Consider the following 20,249-nt stretch of genomic DNA (forward strand, 5'->3'; position numbering starts at 1 on the left):
AAGACCATGTAAAAATAATGTGGGAACACTCAACCTCACAATTTTAAAAATTAAGTACATAAAATGGAGCAAATTCGAGCAAGATTTGCTTCTTGATGTACGCTTTATAGTATATTTGAGGTCGGAAATACTATGAAATCACTGCGTTATGTAATAAGCTATTACATAGCTTATATAGAATATTCTTAATTACTATAGTGTTATAAATAATTTCGTCATTAGTTAGATTAAAAATACCGAAAACTGTCAGCTTTTTCAAAAATTCGACCAGTGTGTGACTCACTCGAAATCCAGGAGATGAAAAATGAAATAATTCAATGTTTAATAAATAAACTAGGTTTATTGCGTTTACTCGTACAAAACATACTTAATTTTACAAATCTACGCTACGGTGGTTAGGAAATACTTGGTTTGGTAAAGACAATGGTTACGAATAAAACGTCAACACCGACTGTTGGTTCCCTCTGACCAGCAGGAATGGCGGCATGTCTCTGGTTAACGCTTCCAACCATGCCATGTACAGAGGCGCCGAAAATCCTTTTCTCGGCATCGGCAATGACCTACAGTTTTGTTATTAGTGGAGAAAAAAGCCCGTAAAAGTCGCTTCCTTATTTATCGACCTAGAACCAGCCTGACTGAAATCATTAGTCAGGTTATTTTATGCACGACATGGGCAATTACGACCTTTTTTAGTGGTACTGGCAAAAATGGGGAAATTCAGAAAAAATAATTTTAATAATAATAATAAAATAATAAATAATCATTTCATCAATTACACCACAAATCAATTTTTTACAAAAAGGAGCAGTTTTCGATTTTAATGACAGTTCCCCAACATCTTTCTAAAAGCGAAATGTTAGCGGGAAGGCCCTAGGAGTCTACAACACTATTGAACCTAGAAGCGCGTTAATATATCGCATGAGTATTAATTGAAGAAGAGAAGAAATTAAAAAAAGGGAAAATCGGAGAAAAAGGAAACCCAAACCCAGATCGACGATGGAGTTGCCATAGGAGTTCAACATAACCCTAAAATTAAATAAAAATAGCTATTGAATATTTAAATTAATTATTGTAAAAGTAGATTTTGTTCTGTAAGTAATTTAGATTCTATTAATTTTGTGTACGAAAATAGCCCTAATTCCCTCATCTGGCTGGTAAGACTATTCCATATCTTTATTGCTACATAATTAAATGATATCTGAAATGCTGACGTTCTTCAACGAGGAATAACGTTATTTCTTGTTCTTTGGCAATATGGAAGAAGTTAGAACATCTCATTAAGATAAGCCGGCATATTTAAAACATTAAAATTACTCCAAAAAGGATGGTTAAGTTTTAGGGTGTGGTAGTGGTGTGGTTTGTTGTAAATAAGGTCAAGGTGTTAAGATCTGCGTTAAGTTTTTGTAAAATTTCTGGAACCGATTAGATATTGAATGGTAAATGAAGCTTGGAATCGTCTGTCTAAGCTAAGACACATAAGAAAAGAGAATTTGTGGAATTATCGATGCCTGTGTGGAACATCCTGCTTAATCAACTTTTTTTTTGAAAACTTCCTCATATATCTTACTACATTTCTTTCACATCATATAGTATATGGTTTCATATACAAAATCTAATATTCATATCTGAGGTCATGAAAAGAATGAAAAATAAAAAATCTGAAAATTGTATCACCTCAGGTATCATCGCTTATGTGTGCTCTTCAAGTCAAACAAAAAATAATTGACATATGTTGAATAGTTTCGGAGTTATTGGAGGGGGAATGATAAAAAGCATTTTGCCAGTTTTTTCGGATATTACAAAACTCGGTACCGCTAAAAACAAAAGTCGTAATTGCTCATTTCGTATGTACAATAATCTCACTAATGATTTGGGCGAGGTATCATCTGGTTCTAAGTCTAAGGGAAACGAGCTTCAGGACTATCGTTTAGTGTCTAATTTAAATTTCTTTATGTGCGAATTACTGCGAATCGTCGCGGTATTTCCTCCCTAAAACTTCGGCCGTCCTGAAATTGCTACTCACATCACTACTAAGTTTGCGGCGCTCGAGTTCTCCAGCAGGAGTTCTCTCAGCCTCAGCTGACGGTAAGTTTTGTCTTGATTTGCAGCGAATTCCCTCTCACTCACTCGGCAATCTGAAATTTTATTTTAGATTTTAAATTTCATAAAATTTCTCTCTTAGGGGTATGTGAAACATAACGGAAAGAATCAATTTTGATTCTATTTCTTTTAAATTCAATGCCTAATTGCTGAAATTCCTCCTCCTAGCGAATTTTAAACAAAAAAAAATTAATTTTTCGACTCATCTGTTCGGAACCAAGACTAGCCACGGGCTCCACATGTTGCTCCATAGTTATTGTAAAGGATGTTTATAAGGTAAGCAATTTTTAATTAAGCGGTGAATGAAATATAATAGACATATTCATTTTTATTTTTATCTTTTAGGTTGTTATCTAGGTCAAGAAGGGTCTATTACATTTACAATACCAAGGAGTTGCCGAGAAAAAAAAACCTCGTCAGTGACTGCTACAAAACCTATCGAATATCCTGCTTGAATCTTCTTCTGCACCAATTACGCACGAACTGACACGACCAGTATCTGAGCGACCGAAAAAATTATCGCAGAAACGTAACTCATCGCTTAGTTGTAATAAAAGTTGAGTTACCTATACCAGAACAACCAAAACATCTTATTACTACAGAATATTGTAACGACTCGGAGAGAGTTAAATTGGCCAAAAAATAAAGGAGAGCTTTTAGGCTGTCGCTTAAAATAATGAAATTTGCTTGATTATGCTAATATCACGGATCACTAGACATAAAATATTCTCAACGTATTTCACAAAACAAGATGGATTTTGTTTGCATACTTGGCATACCCTGTGTCCCTAACGAATGGCGTCTATCGACGACAGCTCTACAAAAAGCTTAAAAGCTGTTTTATTACACAACGGAAATAAATTCACATCTCTTCCAATCGGTCGCTCAGTATATTTAAAAGAAAACCACGAAAGTGTTGAAATCTTTCTTGAATCTGTAAAGCATCGCGAGTAAAACTGACAGCTAATTTTAGATTTTAAAATTGTAGTATTTTTAATGGGACTACGGGGCTGATATACAAAGTATCCATGTTATCTCTGCTTATGGGATAGCAGAGCGGACTCTCATGGCGTATAAGGACAGAACTATGTATCGGAAAACAAAACGTAATCTTTTTTCTGGAACTACTAGCAGTATTAAAATTGCATTGTTAATATTGTCTCTGGCGTAAATACTGTAAAACACTGTTCAAATTGTTTTTCCAAAGTTGCGCAGTGCGTAATTTTATTTTTGTTTAAATCTCGGATGTAACGAATTATTTGAGAGAAAAAAAATCGAAATTTAATTATAGGAATGCTTAATAAAATTGAAAGATCATTAATAGGAGTAATTAATGGAAGTAAAATATACAGCCTGCTCTAGTAATTTTTTTCACGAAAACTAAATTTTTCATTTTGACTCATCCTGTATAAACGATTCGAACTACCTTCAAGACAAAATCTCACGAAAACTGGTCATAATTCCGAAAACTCAATATAGACCATAACTATTGGGTTATTTTAGTCTCATTTAGCATTTTTCTTTAAAACAAAAATAATTTTACTTTTGCACACTATTTGGACACCGTGTATAAACTGTTTATTTCTAGCGATTGTAGTAGCTCAAAGTACCATTTTGGGATCTAAAAGTTCGTTCATTTTATACTTATTTGGGATTACTGAAATTGGTAGCAACAAATCCAAAAAAAAAAGACGATATTTCGGTTACTTTTCGAAAAACAAAAAAAAATCATTTTAGGAATCAGTGCCTAAATGGACATACTCAGCGAGACTTTGGTTCAAAAATTTTTGGTCCGAAAACGCAAAACTACTTTTCCTCAAGTGGACTTAAAAAAATGGTTATTTTCCTCACCACTTTCAGCGTCGTTCTGAATCCTAAACTCTTTCAGCATATTATTGAAAAACTCGATCGTCCGCTCCTGCGGCTTATCGCTGAGCGACACCATTTTGAGCGACGAATACTGCAGTCGGAATTTCGAAAGCATGTGTGCCATGCTAAAAACACCACTTGTTACATCCGAAACGTCACGGTTCAATGCTCACTTTCTCTCTTCCAAAGCGATGTCGTTCTTGTTGCTCGCAAGTCCAAACACTCTCAGTTTGCAGCTGGACCAGTCGTGCCTTGTGGAAATGATGTACGGCAGCAGCATGGTCAACCCACCATCATCGTACAACCACCACACGTCTATAAATCTGCGAAATGCGTGGATTACCCGCAAAGTTCTCCAATCAATTGGTCTCTCACCCTTTGTCCTGTTTTTTCCTGAACCTGTTCATTTCCTCCACGTGAAACAATTCCTCGTTCGACATGCTCAACACCACTTCCAGTTTCGCTTGGGCCTTTTTGCTCTTCAGCTGACTCGACGTCAGGTCCGTTATCGTCTCTGAAACCGAGTTCTGAATTTAAAATTGTCGCCTTCAAGAGTTTCTTGAACGAATGTACCTGTAGACTGAAGCTTATGGTCGCCGAGGATGTAATTGGGGGTTGTTTTGTTACCGTTGGGGTTGTCGATGTTCACCAAACTAAGATTCGAGTCCGTATGCATCATGGTTGGGCTGCTGATCGACGTGCGCAGGTTCGGCATGGATTGGTTGTGCAATGTGCCGCAGTCAGACTGAATGGTTTCGTCTAGCTCGGTCAGCGTGCTATAGTCGAAGCCTCCCTTCACCCTTAGGATCGCCACAGCCAGATGGTGGTCGAACGCGGCACTAATAATGTCAATTTCTAAGTTCAGAAACAAAAGAAAACTGCGCTGGTGCTTACTGTAATACGTTGAAGTATGCGATGAGCTGCGATCGTGGACAATTCGACCAGTCGTTTTTGTACCCCATCATCATGACGTTGGGCACGAGCTTGCCGATCCCCGAGGCTTGCAGGAGAGCCTTGGCACCTGTTTCGAATTTCATGCTGTCGATTACGTTGTAGAACGCTTTGATTTTATTGCCCTTGAGGAATGCGTACCCGTCCTGGATCCGCCGGGACCGGCCCTTGTGCGATATTTTTTCCTAATATTAAAGAAAACACAAAATTTATAAACACTATAAACAACAAAGGACCGAGTAAACAAAAAAATAAAAAGGAAATCAATTTTTGAATTTCCATCTTTTTGTTTGATTTTAATCTGTTTCTCGTCTTTGTTTTTCAAATAGTTTCTGTATGTGTGTTTGTTCATGTTATTTTATACACTTCCTTTTAGTCAAAGTGATTTTGCATTTTTTTTTTCGAATTGATTTCTTCTGGTTATAATTTGGTTTATTTATATTATTTTGTTTGTTCATGCTGTTTTATACACTCATGTTACTTTTATTTTAATTTTCTTATTGATTACTTTTAGAGATAGATATTTGACCGGTACTTTTTTTTGTATTACACTTTTTTTGACGATTCAGCTACTTGCTATATATTATACTATATTTTTTTTGTTAATTGAAGATAATAAATACATTCAGTATTGAGTATTGAATATACGACTAAGTAAGCGAGCGAGTGTATTTTGTAATGTCATGTGCCATATTATTTTTAAGGAACCCCCATGACATTGCAAGTAATTTCGATAGCCTTATAAAGCAGATACCAAATTACTGTAACAAGATGGAAGTGAAGAAACTTCACTTGGTGCCTTAATAAGGTCAAAAAAAAATTCGTTCATAGGAGAAGAGAGAGGTGTCTTTTTGCATACTGGGCTAGAAAGTGAAAACTGTTCATTACTATTATTACCTCAATAACGTCTCCTACGATCAACAACGAATGATTCTTGGTAATCAAATTGGCGAAGTCCAGTAGCGGAGGGCGGTGTTTGGGTGCCCCGCAAAGTACCAGCACTTGGGGTTTGTAATTCTTGACGTGCTCGCCTACGTTGTTCAGCTTCTGTGCCGTCGAAAGAGCCGTTTTATAGGTCTGCGCTTGCGTGGACGAGCCCCAGTTTACATCTGTCGAGAAGAAGCTTTATCAACACGTTCAAACTCAACCTAGCAATAACGGTACCCGGTTTACGATAGACGACGACCAAATATAGGCCGAGGATCACTATGAACGTGATCAGTGACGTCTTCCAGTTGATCAGAAACATGATCACTACGCAAGCGATGAACCCGAACAGACTGAGCCACAAATTGTAATACTGGAACAATATTTATAATAATAACAAAGGTACTGGTCTATTCAGTAACCACATGAGGTCTTGTTATAATGCACAGTTCTGATTTTGATTTATCTAAACTTGAGATGAGTATTGTGGTAAATAAGTGGTGTTGAATATTAGTAATTAGATATTGTTTCTAATTGTAAATAAACTAAATTTGCGTTTTGTTTAATTTTGGTTAGTTTTTGGATAATCTACAAAAGATCTTTAAAACAACTCTTTAATTGCGTATATTTGATAAATGATGGTCGTGCAACATTGATGAACTTATGGCATAGTTTCAGTGAAAAGTACCACAAGCACGAAGATGTTTTTTCTGACTCTATTTCAACGGCACAGGAGGTATCTATTGAAAAATCCCCGTTACGAAGCGATTGTCCAAAACAAAGTGCAAAAGAGTTGGTCATATCTTGCCTAGTATGCAACTTAGTATCATTAACATTCACTTTTGTTTTTGATAATCGACCAAAACTTTTTAGAATTCTTTTAATCTCATATTCAACTTTCAGTAGATAGTTTTTATAAGAGTGCCTAATCTCAGATTTTATCTTTGACCTAAAATATTCGCCAATGTTAATGCAAATCTACGACATGGTGTCCACTTCTGGGGTTTGTCAAGCTTCGCTACAGATGTTTTTATTGCCCAAAAATGCGTACATTGCTGGAAAACCAAAAACTCATACTTGTAGCGATATTTGCTTCATTATTACTTCCTTTAAGAGAAAATAGTGGAATAAAGTTCGCGAAGATCATCAATATGCTTTAGAAATTGATATATTTTATTAAAGTGCCTTATAGTTGTTGATGAGACTGATTAATAAAACATTTTTAAAGGCTTCGTATCACATGATTATAAATCAATAATTATAAAACTATATATGCTTGAGCTAATTTTTTTTATAATTGTTTGAAAATGATTTTATTGCTGCTACAGGACACAATTTGCATAGTGCGACATTTTTGCGTTCAGGACCATTTTAATAACAGTTTTTTTATTATTATATTTAATCATGTTTGCAACGGAATAATCGAGAAACAACTAATAAGATAAAAGAGGCAAATAGTAGTTTTTTCGTATGCGATATAGCTTCATTAGGAATAACCTATTTTTTCATGCTAATTCTAATTTATTAGATACAATTGTTTGATAAACTTGCGCCTTTTCCATGTTTATTAGCGTCATATTAAAGGTTAAAGTCTGTTCATAGATATAAGAAAGTGACTAACTGATACGAATTAAGGAAAGACTCGGGAAAGCTATAAGAATGAAATATGACCGAACAGGTCCGTACTTAGAATTTAATTATTTGGGGTTTTGTTAGGTATTTACTTTTAAATCTAAAATAAAATTACAAATTATTTTTATTGCCTACTTAAATTACTTAAAATTATTCACATAATATATCAGTATCACTATAGCTATCATCGCCTGTTCTTATTATTATTTGTTCTATATTATTTGCATTATGGATATACGATTGTTCTGCTTTTTCTATATGTTTAACAGAATTTGCCCAACTTTGTGGAGGGATATTAAAAACTTCGGTTTCTATAAGTTTGAGGACATTGAAGTTAACACGGGGAAAAACATTGTTCCGACGAATGGCAGATTTCAGTTGGTGCCAAACATGTTGAATGGGATTAAATATACAGTGAAGCCTTAAAACTGTATGCCCCAGATTTTTTGCATAATTATCACAGACGTATTCCTTTTGTAGGTTCAAGCTTTGTAGAACCTCAATTAATTGCTTTTTGGTATAATCTTCGTGAAAATAAATGTCGTTATTATTCATGTAATTTTGGATTGTTGCTTTTGTGTCACATGAGGAAGGGGTTTTAGTCAACTGTCTACTGTGATAACTTGCATTGTCCATTACAATGACGCTATTAGGAGGAATGTTTGGAACTAGTTTGTATTTAAACCAACTTTCAAATAAATCAGCGGTGGTGTCTTAATGGCAATCCAGAGAAGAATCTTTAATATTTTTCGCAGACAGAGAAAGTCCATTTAGAATCCAACCATCTTTAGAGCCAGCATGCAAAATAGTTATTCTTTTACCTTTTTTTGATGGCGCATTTGTTTTACACTTATCAGTTGAGTCAACCCAACCCTTTTCCGGGGTGTCACAAGTGTCGAACCAGGTTTCATCGAAGTAAATAATTGGCCTTTGTTGTTCTCTGTAAATCCTATTTTTTTTTCTAGATATTCCAGTCGCCATTTCCGAATTCTAAAAGATTCCATTAAAACTTACCTTTTGTCAATTTTTTTAAATGTAAAACCCATGTGTTGAATACACTTCCATAAGGTAGTTCTGCCACATTTAACACTGGTTTCATCTTTTTCAAGCCTCCTAATTAAGATATCTAATGTAGGAACGCTTTGTTCCTCGTATAACTGGTAGATTTTACGCCGTATTATATCTTAATCACTTTCATCTACACTCGCTTCTTTTTTTCCCCGCTGAAATGGGATTATTCACAATTTGATGTTGGAATTTTCGTCAATGTGGCTGTCTCTTGTAAAGATGCTTGCTTGATGGCACCACGTTCAATGAGAGTAAAATAAACATTGTTTATAACTTCCTTAGTCTCAATAGAATAGTGTTTTCTACATTTGGGCGGGAGCATCTCCCGAGATACACTAGACTCATGCATAATTCGCACACGATTCAACACACGCTGTATTACACACGAAATAAGAATGATTATTAATAAACTTAAACTAAGTAGTATATCAACCCAAAGAATATTAAACACAGGTAGGTGTAAAATAATTTTCTATTACGGAGCACAATTTTACCTGAATTTAAATTTAGGTAATAATCTTGTTGCATTGTATGTTAAAGACCACCCTTGGATAATCCCATTCAAAAGCAATTGGTAACTTTCTTATATCTATGAACAGACCATACCAGTAAGGCAAGTACTTAGTAAGGTATATGACACCTTTCAGCGCATTTGTGCCACTTGGGACTGTACTGCCTTTTTTTCTGTATGAAATCTGATTGTTTATTTGTTTTTACAAATCGCATTAATTCCTAAAAGACTCTCGATATACATAATTTAGATATTAAAAGTAGTTCTAACCTCCGCACATATATTAGCGTCCGGCTATCTTTTATTTTAGAATTAAAAATGACTTTTCCTATACAGTGTATTATTCTCGATAGAAATAAACGTATTGTATTGTATTGATTGTTTGACTGGAGCACTTTTTGCGTAGGAGTCTTCAAATCGTTACGTTTATCACGAAATTCCACTCATACGCACCTTGAACGTGGGCCTCCAGCCAAGGGGTTTTATCAACGCCGCGTGGAAGGTGCAGAAGTTGATGAGCGCGTAAGACGCCAGGTAGAAGTTTGAAATCAGTGGGGCAATCGCGTTTAGCTCGCCTGAAATCCCAAGCCGTTATTTGGGAGTCGGTTTACCTGCGTCCGGTCGACTTGCCGATCAAAAGAAACGCAACAGACACGAAGAACGTGAGGACGTAACCTCTATACGGCTCCCCTGCCTTTCCGTACCCTTTGGAAAAGTAAATCAACCCTGGATAAATCTGATCGATGCCGAGGGCTTGGATGAGCCTGGGCACGGAAAGCAAGTTCGTCAGGGCGGTGCTCAGGCACGCTGCCCAGCAACCCGCGTAAATTAGTGGTTCCCAGCTCGACATAATGGTCATCATCTGCAAATCGAAGTAGTTATATGATGCTCCTTAATTGGAAAGAAAATCACCTGGTAGTTGTTGAAAAGTCCCCAATCGCATTTTCCGCCAACGGCGCAGTTCGCGACTGTACCGTTGATCAGGTCGGCGGTATTTCCGCTTGCGTCCCTCATGGCGGCGCCACCGGCGAACAACATGAACAACGCGTAAGAGAGCATAGTTATCAGCAATGCCAGGAACGTTCCCTTTGGGATGGCGGTGGCGGGATCCTGAAAAACAGTCCGAGCTACTGATCTGACTAGAACTTGATGATTGCGTTGCATTAGTATTCTGTCTACACTCTCTAAGACTCTAGAGAAAATATTGAACGAACAAATAAGAGCATTTCTAAATATTTACAGTGTTTTGCCTCGGAAATAATCAGGTTTTCGATCTGATTATAGTTGTGAAAGCGTTCCTGCAGATGTAATAGAAAAAATTCTTAGGGTTTATGATGATTACGAAGAGCAAAAGCTGGCTTGATCCCGATGTTCAGTATGCATAGGGTCTGCGAAAATATGGTCTATCGATTATTTTTGACTTGAAGAGGTTTCAGCAAGAGGTGTCAGAATAGTTACCTCTTACGCTCAACATTAATTTAGAGCAAACTAAATACATGATCGTTAAAAAAAAGCAAACAGGTCACTGCGAGATCAAAATTAAGGGTGTGGTGTTAAACAAGAACGGAGAAAATATAAAAAAAAAGCCCCTAATAGCTACTTTTAGAATATTTAAGATGCATATATTTTGTCAGAACGAACTGTTTGGGGTACTTGTGGGAAACTCCAACCTCAATAAAATACAATTCCTCGAAAATGAGGCCCTTTGATTTGGATTATCGGATTCATAGAATATATCTCTCCAGTATGCGAAAGGTTTTGCCAATTTCGAGTACACTTTAAAATGAGAAACCGAAATCATTAATAATTCGCAAGGATCGAATATTACATGTAGTAATAATAATAACAACAATCGATTTCATGGCCCAACAGTTCACACCAATTACAAGGCAAAATGTAATAAAACAATCACAATAGAGGAGAAAATAAACATACAATAACTCCATAATATGCTATATGAAAATGCTCAGCAGCTACGAAAAACAAATCCAAGTAATCTATAAGGAAGAATTGACTGTAATATCAATGTGTTGAATAAACGAAAGCTGTGGATCGAAAGTCACACTAAAATCTATACTACACTAGAAAGCTGCTCCAAGATTAGAACCCTGGGGCACGCCGGGTGTTGCGACAAACTGCGCCAACTGGAATCTATTATAGCTTACTTATAGCTATTGTGTAGATAAGACGTAAAGAGACAGAAAAAAATCAGCACTGGAATTTTTTTAACCTTCATGGAGCGGTCAATGCGATCAAAAGCCTTATCAAGATCCAAATGCACTACATCAACCTGAATTGCTTAGTCGAGAGGCTCTGCAATATACTGCGTCAGCTCTACTAAGTTGGAAGCCGGACCACCACAAATCAGTTTTTCTAAGGCTTTAACGAAGGTTCGAGGTAGAGTCACTCTTCAGAAAGGGACACACCCTAGCCAATTTCAAGCATTCTGGAACAGTACGGCATTTTATAATACCTTTAAAAATGGCTAATAGAGGGAAGATTAAAATTTGAGCGCAATCCACAACAACAAAGCCTTTAAACCCATTTAAAAGAAAATTGAAAGCTTGCTACAGCTAGTGCCTCAACATATGTGTGCTTCCAATACCAATACCAAAAGTATTGTCTAGGAGTTGTTTGTTTTTTTTTATTCAGTTAGAGATTAGATAAAAAAGTGTTTTACTAGCCTTTAGATCCCCTGAAATGTTAGCACCGGCTTGAATCCCCGTAACCGAAGGGAAAAATATGGCGAAAACTTTGAAGAAATCGTAGCTCTCCCCCTCCGAGTCTCTGTATTGGGGTGCCCAGTTTGCTTCCCAAACAGTAGCTGCGAACAAACGTCAACAATAATTGCGACATAAATGAATTCCGACTCTATTTACCATTAAATCCGGTAAATCCTTGGGCCTGCTGCAAGTCACCCCGGGGCCCCAATATCGTGCCGACGACGAAGTCCAACATGGCGGCCGAAATAATCGCTATTAGAAAGTTCTGGGCCTTGCTCTCCCATTCCATACCGATCGCGCATATAATTACCATCACAACCGTTGCTACCGTACCTACGGTTGGAAAAAATGTGTCACAACCAAAAGAGTTATGGGGTGTTTGTTGATTTATACCGAAATTGCTCTTTGCAGTGTCGATAATTATCAATGAATTACCATTAGCTTAGTGAATAAAGACTGTAGTGTGTATTTAAAAGAGGAGGAAACTGCAGCTCAACTGCTAAGAGTATGTGGGAATCTATAAATGATCTACCAGATGCAGGGGGCTGAGCTGCTCCTAGTTGATACCTAGCTCCTAGTTAAACCTCATTGGAATTATGGTTCACACTAAGGGAGGAATGTCCGTTGTTAGTGAAGCTAGAGCCTTGCGTTCTCGCAAGCTTTTGGTACTTTTTTTTTTAATGGAACTCCCTATATCTTATAGGCCAACTTGATTCTACTTAGTATGAGCTTCTCAAAAATGTATAACGGTATGGGGTTATTTGTGTAAATCACAAAAATGATTTTTTAAATTTTCATGAAAGTATTTGCGGAAGGCTTTCGAAAAAGGATTTATTGAATATTTAACTTTTATAATTTTCCTGAAGTCAAAAATATATTTTGGCATTTTCTCTAACGCACAATCTACAGGCAGTTTCGATCCTCTTTAAAGCTTTCAGAATAAGAAGAGGTTGCACTTTCAAAAGCTGCTTCAAAGGTCTCCCTCACTTTTTAAATGCGGCCACAAAAAAAATCTTAAACGCTTAAATCTTGAAATATTTCCATATACAACTGGCAGTCCATACCAAAATGTAATATTTGACCGAGAACAAAAAAGAAGTTTTGGTTTCAGTGTGTTTTACCTTCAAAAACAGGTTCTTCTTTTTTGTTCTCGGTCAAATATTACATTTTGGTCTTCTTGATACCAGTGCCGAGTATTTTGTTTTTTAATTATACCGGCGCTGCTTTTGAATGTTTGATCCGACAAAATTACCTTCCAATATAGCAGTCGTCTATCTGGATCGTCAGGATGAAAATGATGGACTACTTGATCTTATAATGAATTCTGTGGTTTGACTTGCCCACTTGCTAGAATATTTATTTCTGCTATTTCATATATTTTGATACAGATCTTTGTCCGAAGCTTTGAATAGGTCCAAATCTAAGTAAATTCTCCTTTAACTTAAATATTAAACGATTTGTGGTCTCTCTGGAAAACTTAAAGTAAAAAAAATACCTTAAGATTTTTTTTTACCTATTTTAATACATGTCCATTGCGTTACATTTGCTTCGCTAATATTCAAGTATTTAATTATATTAAAGGCTCTTCTTTAATGATTTGGATGAGACTACAGAGTAAATTAAGTTTTTTACATGAATTTTTCGACAGGGATATTAACATATGCTGTTTATTGCATACTTTTTTCTTTTATCATGGCCAAGCTGTTTTTTATGATAAAACTTGGTAGTGTTTCGTATTAAGGCGGTACGCGGTGTCGCGGTGAACGTAAATAGTAATATAGAAAACGTTTAACCTCTGATATTGGCCTATAAGATATTCAAAAAACACAGACCTATTTTTTTTTTCAAAAAGACAAAACCATTTAGAAAAAACTGACTACGCCACTGAATTCTACGTAAAGATCTATATCGGATGCGCTTTTCACATTTCCGATATTTTATAGGATACTCGAGATGCCAGAAATTTCCAAAATCACCATGTATTTGAAAATCTTGCAATTCATAAAAATTTTCTTAACATCATCCTTCGTTTCACAAAAAAGTACCAAAGGTTTGCGAAAACGCAAGGCTTTATCTTCACTAACAACAAACATACCCCTGAGTCGCAACCAGAATGGGACACATTGTACATATTTAGCTTTGCGGTTCACTCCACAGTCAATATTATTGTTCATATTTGTTTTGACGATTATTAAGTCCATAAAGTGGATGAACGAGATTGACACCTCTGGGTTATATCTCTACGAATCTAACGTTGCATGTAAGTTTACCTATAACTCTAGCGTCATTGACTCCATAGTCGATCAGGGGTATATCGTACTTCTTAAATAGGTCGCTAACCGAGTTGCAAAAGCCGATAGTGTTCATCGAAGCGTTGACGGCATTGGCAAATGCAAAAACTATGCCGACCGACGCTCCAAATTCGGGACCCAGGGATCGTGATATCAAGTAGTATATTCCTCCTGAAAGTAAATCGACATTTTCATTGGTTTCAACGGTCCCAACTGTCTACTACAGCAGTATGGGTTGTGACGCGTAGCTAAGTTACTATGCCATTACAAAATGTTGCCATACCCAAGAAAAGAAGTTGTTTCTGACTTGTATAGGGGAGTCCTTGATTAGGATCACTTATAATTAGTGACAGTTCGTTGGCCATGTATAGGAGTGAACCGCTCTGTTCATCTCACTACTGCAATGTTTAAAAAGATGGGGGGAGGAGGGGTGACAGAAAAAGAGGTTTATAACGAGAGAGACGCTCACTCATGTACCTGTACAAACGAATAAGTTTAGGTCATTGGAGTTAACACCTGGAAAAACATTGTTACGACGAATGGCAGATTTCAGTTGGTGCCAAACATGTTCAATGGGATTAAATATACAGTGGTAAGGTGGAAGCCTTAAAACCGTATGCCCTAGATTTTTTCCATAATTATCACAGACGTATTCCATTTATAGGTTCAAGCTTTGTAGAACCTCAATTAATTGCTTTTTGGTACACCATTTGTGAAAATAATTGTCGTTATTATACATGTAGTTTTGGATTGTTACTTTTGTGTCACATGAGAAAGGGGTTTTAATCTACTGTCTACTGTGATAACTTTCATTGTCCATTAGGAGAAATGTTTGGAACTAGTTTGTTTTTAAACCAACTTTCAAATAAATCAGCGATGGTGTCTTCATGGTAATCCAGAGAAAAATCTTTAATATTTTTCGCAGATAGAGAAAGCCCATTTGAAATCTTTAGAGCCAGCATGCAAAATAGTTATTCTTTTACCTCTTTTTGATGGCGCGTTTGTTTTACATTTATCAGTGAGTCAACCCAACCCTTTTCCGGGGTATCATAAGTGTCGAACCCGGTTTCATCCAAGTAAATAATTGGCCTTTGTTGTTCTCTGTAAATTCTAATTTCTTCTAGATATTCCAATCGCCATTTCCGAATTCTAAAAGATTCCATTAAAACTTGCCTTTTGTCAATTTTTTTAAATCTAAAACCCATGTGTTGAATACACTTCCATAAGGTAGTTCAGTTACATTTAACAGTGGTTTCATTTGTTCCTCGCATAACTGGTAAATTTTACGCCGCAAGTATAAGTTTAATGATCTAAAGAGGGGTTTATTGACAGTTGTAAATATATCTCAAAACCGACGTCCAATATTTTTCAAATTTAAATTTAAACGACCATAATATTTAGTGGATTTAAGAAATCTACAGGTAATGCAAATGCTTGAAGGTGGCAGACTATGCTTCAGTGGAAATACTAAGAGATTGTCGAACTTGTCTTTATTTCTTTTTGTATGCAGATGTATCACTACCCGTTATCAGTACATTCTTGAATGTAACAATTATGAAGCAAATATTTTTCAATGCTACTTAATTCTATATCCAATGCTTCGTCACTGCATACTGTGATTGCTCTTTTGCAGAGTGTTTGGATGAATCCTAATTTGGTTGTTTCAGAATGTTATACTGGAAATTTGGAAGGTTAGAGACGCTATTTCTACGTACTAGGATATCTACAAACTAAATGCAACCGAATTCAGCTGTCTATGGGTCCCATTCCAGATGATGAACGTATCGTCAACATATAAGACTCTTGCTTAAGAAATGTCGCATCTATAGTGTCATTAATTAATATGTCTAAATTTGGTGAGATGTTCAGAAAAGTAGCTAACCAATATTCTCATTAATGAAGATTCTCATTTGTAGAGCAGATATGTTCTATTTAACTTCAGTCAATGCTTCATTTTGTTTACTATCGTAATGCAAGATTATTTTACTGATTTAGCTTATCCAAATTGGAATGATGAATATTATTGCAATGTAATAGAAAAGTTTATTTGTTCGTTTTGGTTGGTATTCTGTTCCCAAGAATATTTTAGCCCAAATTCGAATTTTCACGACTTATCGAAAGTTTCTTAAGCCAGCTTAGCCAAAATCACTGGTGGTGAGGAAAAACATTCGATAGAGTGTAGTCCCAAAATTTGCTTACCTCCTTTTACTTCTCCATTGGTGCATATTGCCGATAATGACAGCGTCGTTATGATACAAACGACCGCAGAAATGAGGATGATTATCATTGATAAACCTGCAAAATAAAACGACTTATAGACATTTCAGGCGAATCGACTAAACCACTGAATAAAATCAATTACTATTCAAACGGATATCGTATATCATAAAAACTGAAATAAGATGCTCTTTTATAAAACATGGATGTACGGATCATTTTTCTTTTTTATTATTTTTCATTGGAATAGTCAAATAACTGAGAGTATTGGGAAAATAATGAACACTGATGAAACAAACAACAAGAATTATTTTTGTATCAATGAAAATTAATTACGAAGTCCGTATAAATTCAGTCTAAAAGCATTCTTTTGGCACTTGGGAAGGAAGAGAAGAATTCAATTTGCCATCTTTTTCACCAAATATTAAGGTCATACAATATTCGCATTTTCTCTAAAGCCAAAGCCATTTTATTACTTATTCTCAATAATCTCTATCGAAATATTTGCGGTTTCAACATAAAAGGTTTGTAATTACTGAAATTTTAATTATTAGGATTTTCGAGGCTATTGTTTGTTTTGGCAAAATTTTTATAAAAATATAGTCGAATGTGCGCAAGTGAAGATTTTTATATTGGGGGGTGATTCTATAAGAATTGCAACTGTTATAACCGTAAAATCTTGACTTCTAAATATTTAACTGTTACTAAAATTTCTCTATTATTTAAATGGTAACAAAATGGTTCTTTTGGATACAGTTGCGAAAATATCCGTTTTTGTTGATACGGATTAAAGTTTCATTTGGTTAGGAGATGCAAACTTTCTCGAAAACTACACGAATTAACATTTTTATTTCAAGATTCGATAGTTGTATATTTGTATCTTCGTAGCTCAAGATTCTATAGTTTAAATGTCGCCAGTTATTAATGAATCACCCTGTATTAATTGCTAAAAGTCATAATAAATAAATGAAATAATTTATTTACGTACAAGCATTATTTTTATACTACCTGCCCTTAAAACTTTCAAACTTAAGCATTTAAAAATCTCTTGCAAACCAAAAATTTGTAATTAAATCCTCGTCGAATATCGAAAATATTATCGCGAAGATACGTCTGGCGTAACTAACAAAAAGTATCAATTTACATCCATTGTTTACGCGGTTAATAATTAAAATCTTCTCACTTGGCACTTAAATGCCTTCAGGCATTTTTATGCACGTGTAAACAGGTATTGTCAGGATAAGGTTTTTACTGTAAAAAGTTGAAAATGTTTGAAGGAAACGAGCTACCCGGGAGTTTATAAACTGCATGCAGAAAAATAAAAATGGACACTTTGGTTATGATGTGTTAAGAGAAAGTCGCTATGATTTTGGGAATAAAGCTAAACTCGCCAAGTCGCCAAAATTATAAATAGGTTTTGCAAGAGTCGACATAATTTTAAAATGGGTCGCAATTTTTTGTGAATTGAATAAAAGTGGGTAATGAATCTCCGCCAATAACATAACACCACCGATAAGAACTATGCTCTGCGCTTATGAGCCTGATGGAAAAATAGCTGTATTAATGTGTGTTAATTATGCAGTAAATATTAGGATGGTAGAACGTAATATTTAGTATACTATATGCCTGCGTGCACACAGAATCGCTTATATTAATTTTACAATTTTTGTTGGAAGAAGAAGAAGAAGAAGAATTTTATTAACCACATATTGTACAATAATAATACAATTGCAGCCTGTCAATATATATATATATATATATATATATATATATATATATATATATATATATATATATATATATATATATATATATATATATATATATATATATATATGATGACACTATACTCCGGGATATCATCCGTTCGCTCGTTGAACTCCGACTGGAATCCTGCAAATCCTGCATCCGACTGGAATCCTGCAGACGTTTCGCCAAAATCTCACTTGGCATCTTCAATGCTCGCGCTCCGAAAACACTTCGAACACTGGTTCGAAGTGTTTTCGGAGCGCGAGCATTGAAGATGCCAAGTGAGATTTTGGCGAAACGTCTGCAGGATTCCAGTCGGATGCAGGATTTGCAGGATTCCAGTCGGAGTTCAACGAGCGAACGGATGATATCCCGGAGTATAGTGTCATCACATTTTTCCATCCATGAATCAATACGTGAGAATATATATATATATATATATATATATATATATATATATATATATATATATATATATATATATATATATATATATATATATATATATATATATATATATATATATATATATATATATATATATATATATATATATATATATATATATATATATTGACACTATATTCCGGGATATCATCCGTTCGCTCGTTGAACTCCGACTGGAATCCTGCATCCGACTGGAATCCTGCAAATCCTGCATCCGACTGGAATCCTGCAGACGTTTCGCCAAAATCTCACTTGGCATCTTCAATGCTCGCGCTCCGAAAACACTTCGAATATATACTGTTCGAAGTGTTTTCGGAGCGCGAGCATTGAAGATGCAAAGTGAGATTTTGGCGAAACGTCTGCAGGATTCCAGTCGGAGTTCAACGAGCGAACGGATGATATCCCGGAATATAGTGTCATCACATTTTTCCATCCGTGAATATATATATATATATATATATATATATATATATATATATATATATATATATATATATATATATATATATATATATATATATATATATATATATATATATATATATATAAAGGTGTAACAAAAAACGTATTTTATAAATAACACAATAGTGAACTTGACAACAACAACACTGACACGGAGTATAAAAATCCTACAGAAAGTGCAAGATAGTATGCTAAGATTTTCACACATTTCAGTAAGCCAAGGATTTTGATTTAGTTTTTTTATTTTGTTGGAGTACTCGTCCACACTATAAAAACAATTTTGAATAAGATATTATTTTTGAACACCTCAAAAGCCATCTGGCAGCATATTGTACAAGTTAATGTTTAAAGAATTTTTGTCTGATGTAACAAGCATGTGTTTTGGAACTCTTATAAGATTTTTTTTCACGTGTTGGATAACTATGAGACATACCTTCAAATATATTAGTATGTTTGTTAATTTCTAGAAGACTGTGGAGAATACACATACAGGGCAGTGTCACTATCTCATATTTTTTAAATTATGGAGTACAGTATTTATTGTGCTTAGCCCCAGTAAGAATTCTTATAGCCCTTTTCTGCATCCCGAATATTTGAACAACATTGACAGAGTTTCCCCATAATATTATGCCATATGATATGTGGGAATGAAATAATGCATAATACACTGTCATTACTGGTCTAGGCTCTCGCTAATTTTTCTAAGGACGAATAAGCTGGAAGACAGTTTTCGCTTAAGAGATACAATATGATCTTTTCAGTCAAGTCTACTATGAAGTGTAATGCTAAGTAATTTTTCCGACTGCTGTTCGCCGTTGTTGTTTTTGTCTAGGAAAAAAAATATTTTTTAACTTTCGTCCGTATTCAATTTCAAATAATTGTTTTTTAACCAATTTTTCGCAATAATAATAAAACTGGTATCGTCCGCAAATAAAGCACATTTGACAGACCCCAAAAAAAGGCATAGATCAGCAACATACACTATAAAAAAATACAGGGCCGAGTACGGACCCTTGGGAGTCCCCACTGGAGACCTTCACCAAAGAGGATTTACGTCTCTCATTGCCCACAAACTGTTCCCTGTCTAGTAAATAAGATTATGTTAGCTTAAGGGTTCCGCCGCGAAATCCATACCTAAACAGCTTCTGGTCAAGAAGATCGTGCGAGATACGGTCGAAGACCTTGATAAGGTCACACATTGTCAACCCCACCCGATTTCCAGTCTCAAGACCCACCACCATATCTCCCACAACTTTATTTATCGCTTGTATGGTAGAGCGCCCCTCCCTAAATCCAAACTGC

At 35.4% G+C, this 20,249-nt stretch overlaps 1 protein-coding gene across 1 annotated transcript in view; it reads right to left on the reverse strand.

Annotated features, from left to right (window-relative positions):
- Nucleotides 1–333: 333 nt before the first annotated feature.
- LOC132701895 (bumetanide-sensitive sodium-(potassium)-chloride cotransporter) overlaps nucleotides 334–20,249 on the reverse strand; it is a 59,403-nt gene continuing 39,487 nt past the window's right edge. Inside the window, exons 4-19 of the mRNA XM_060670186.1 lie at nucleotides 16,272–16,367; nucleotides 14,052–14,243; nucleotides 11,938–12,114; nucleotides 11,743–11,882; nucleotides 9,971–10,168; nucleotides 9,689–9,920; nucleotides 9,512–9,633; nucleotides 6,085–6,220; nucleotides 5,818–6,029; nucleotides 4,864–5,105; nucleotides 4,543–4,808; nucleotides 4,345–4,483; nucleotides 4,143–4,292; nucleotides 3,952–4,094; nucleotides 2,024–2,135; nucleotides 334–560 (exon numbers count right to left, since the gene is read on the reverse strand). Coding sequence (XP_060526169.1) covers nucleotides 428–560; nucleotides 2,024–2,135; nucleotides 3,952–4,094; nucleotides 4,143–4,292; nucleotides 4,345–4,483; nucleotides 4,543–4,808; nucleotides 4,864–5,105; nucleotides 5,818–6,029; nucleotides 6,085–6,220; nucleotides 9,512–9,633; nucleotides 9,689–9,920; nucleotides 9,971–10,168; nucleotides 11,743–11,882; nucleotides 11,938–12,114; nucleotides 14,052–14,243; nucleotides 16,272–16,367 — 2,690 coding nt within the window. The 3' untranslated portion in view covers nucleotides 334–427. The remainder of the gene's footprint in view (nucleotides 561–2,023; nucleotides 2,136–3,951; nucleotides 4,095–4,142; nucleotides 4,293–4,344; nucleotides 4,484–4,542; nucleotides 4,809–4,863; nucleotides 5,106–5,817; nucleotides 6,030–6,084; nucleotides 6,221–9,511; nucleotides 9,634–9,688; nucleotides 9,921–9,970; nucleotides 10,169–11,742; nucleotides 11,883–11,937; nucleotides 12,115–14,051; nucleotides 14,244–16,271; nucleotides 16,368–20,249) is intronic.

Source organism: Cylas formicarius, unplaced genomic scaffold (assembly GCF_029955315.1).
Source record: "Cylas formicarius isolate icCylForm1 unplaced genomic scaffold, icCylForm1.1 PGA_scaffold_5__7_contigs__length_24384050, whole genome shotgun sequence".
Classification (NCBI taxonomy): domain Eukaryota; kingdom Metazoa; phylum Arthropoda; class Insecta; order Coleoptera; family Brentidae; genus Cylas; species Cylas formicarius.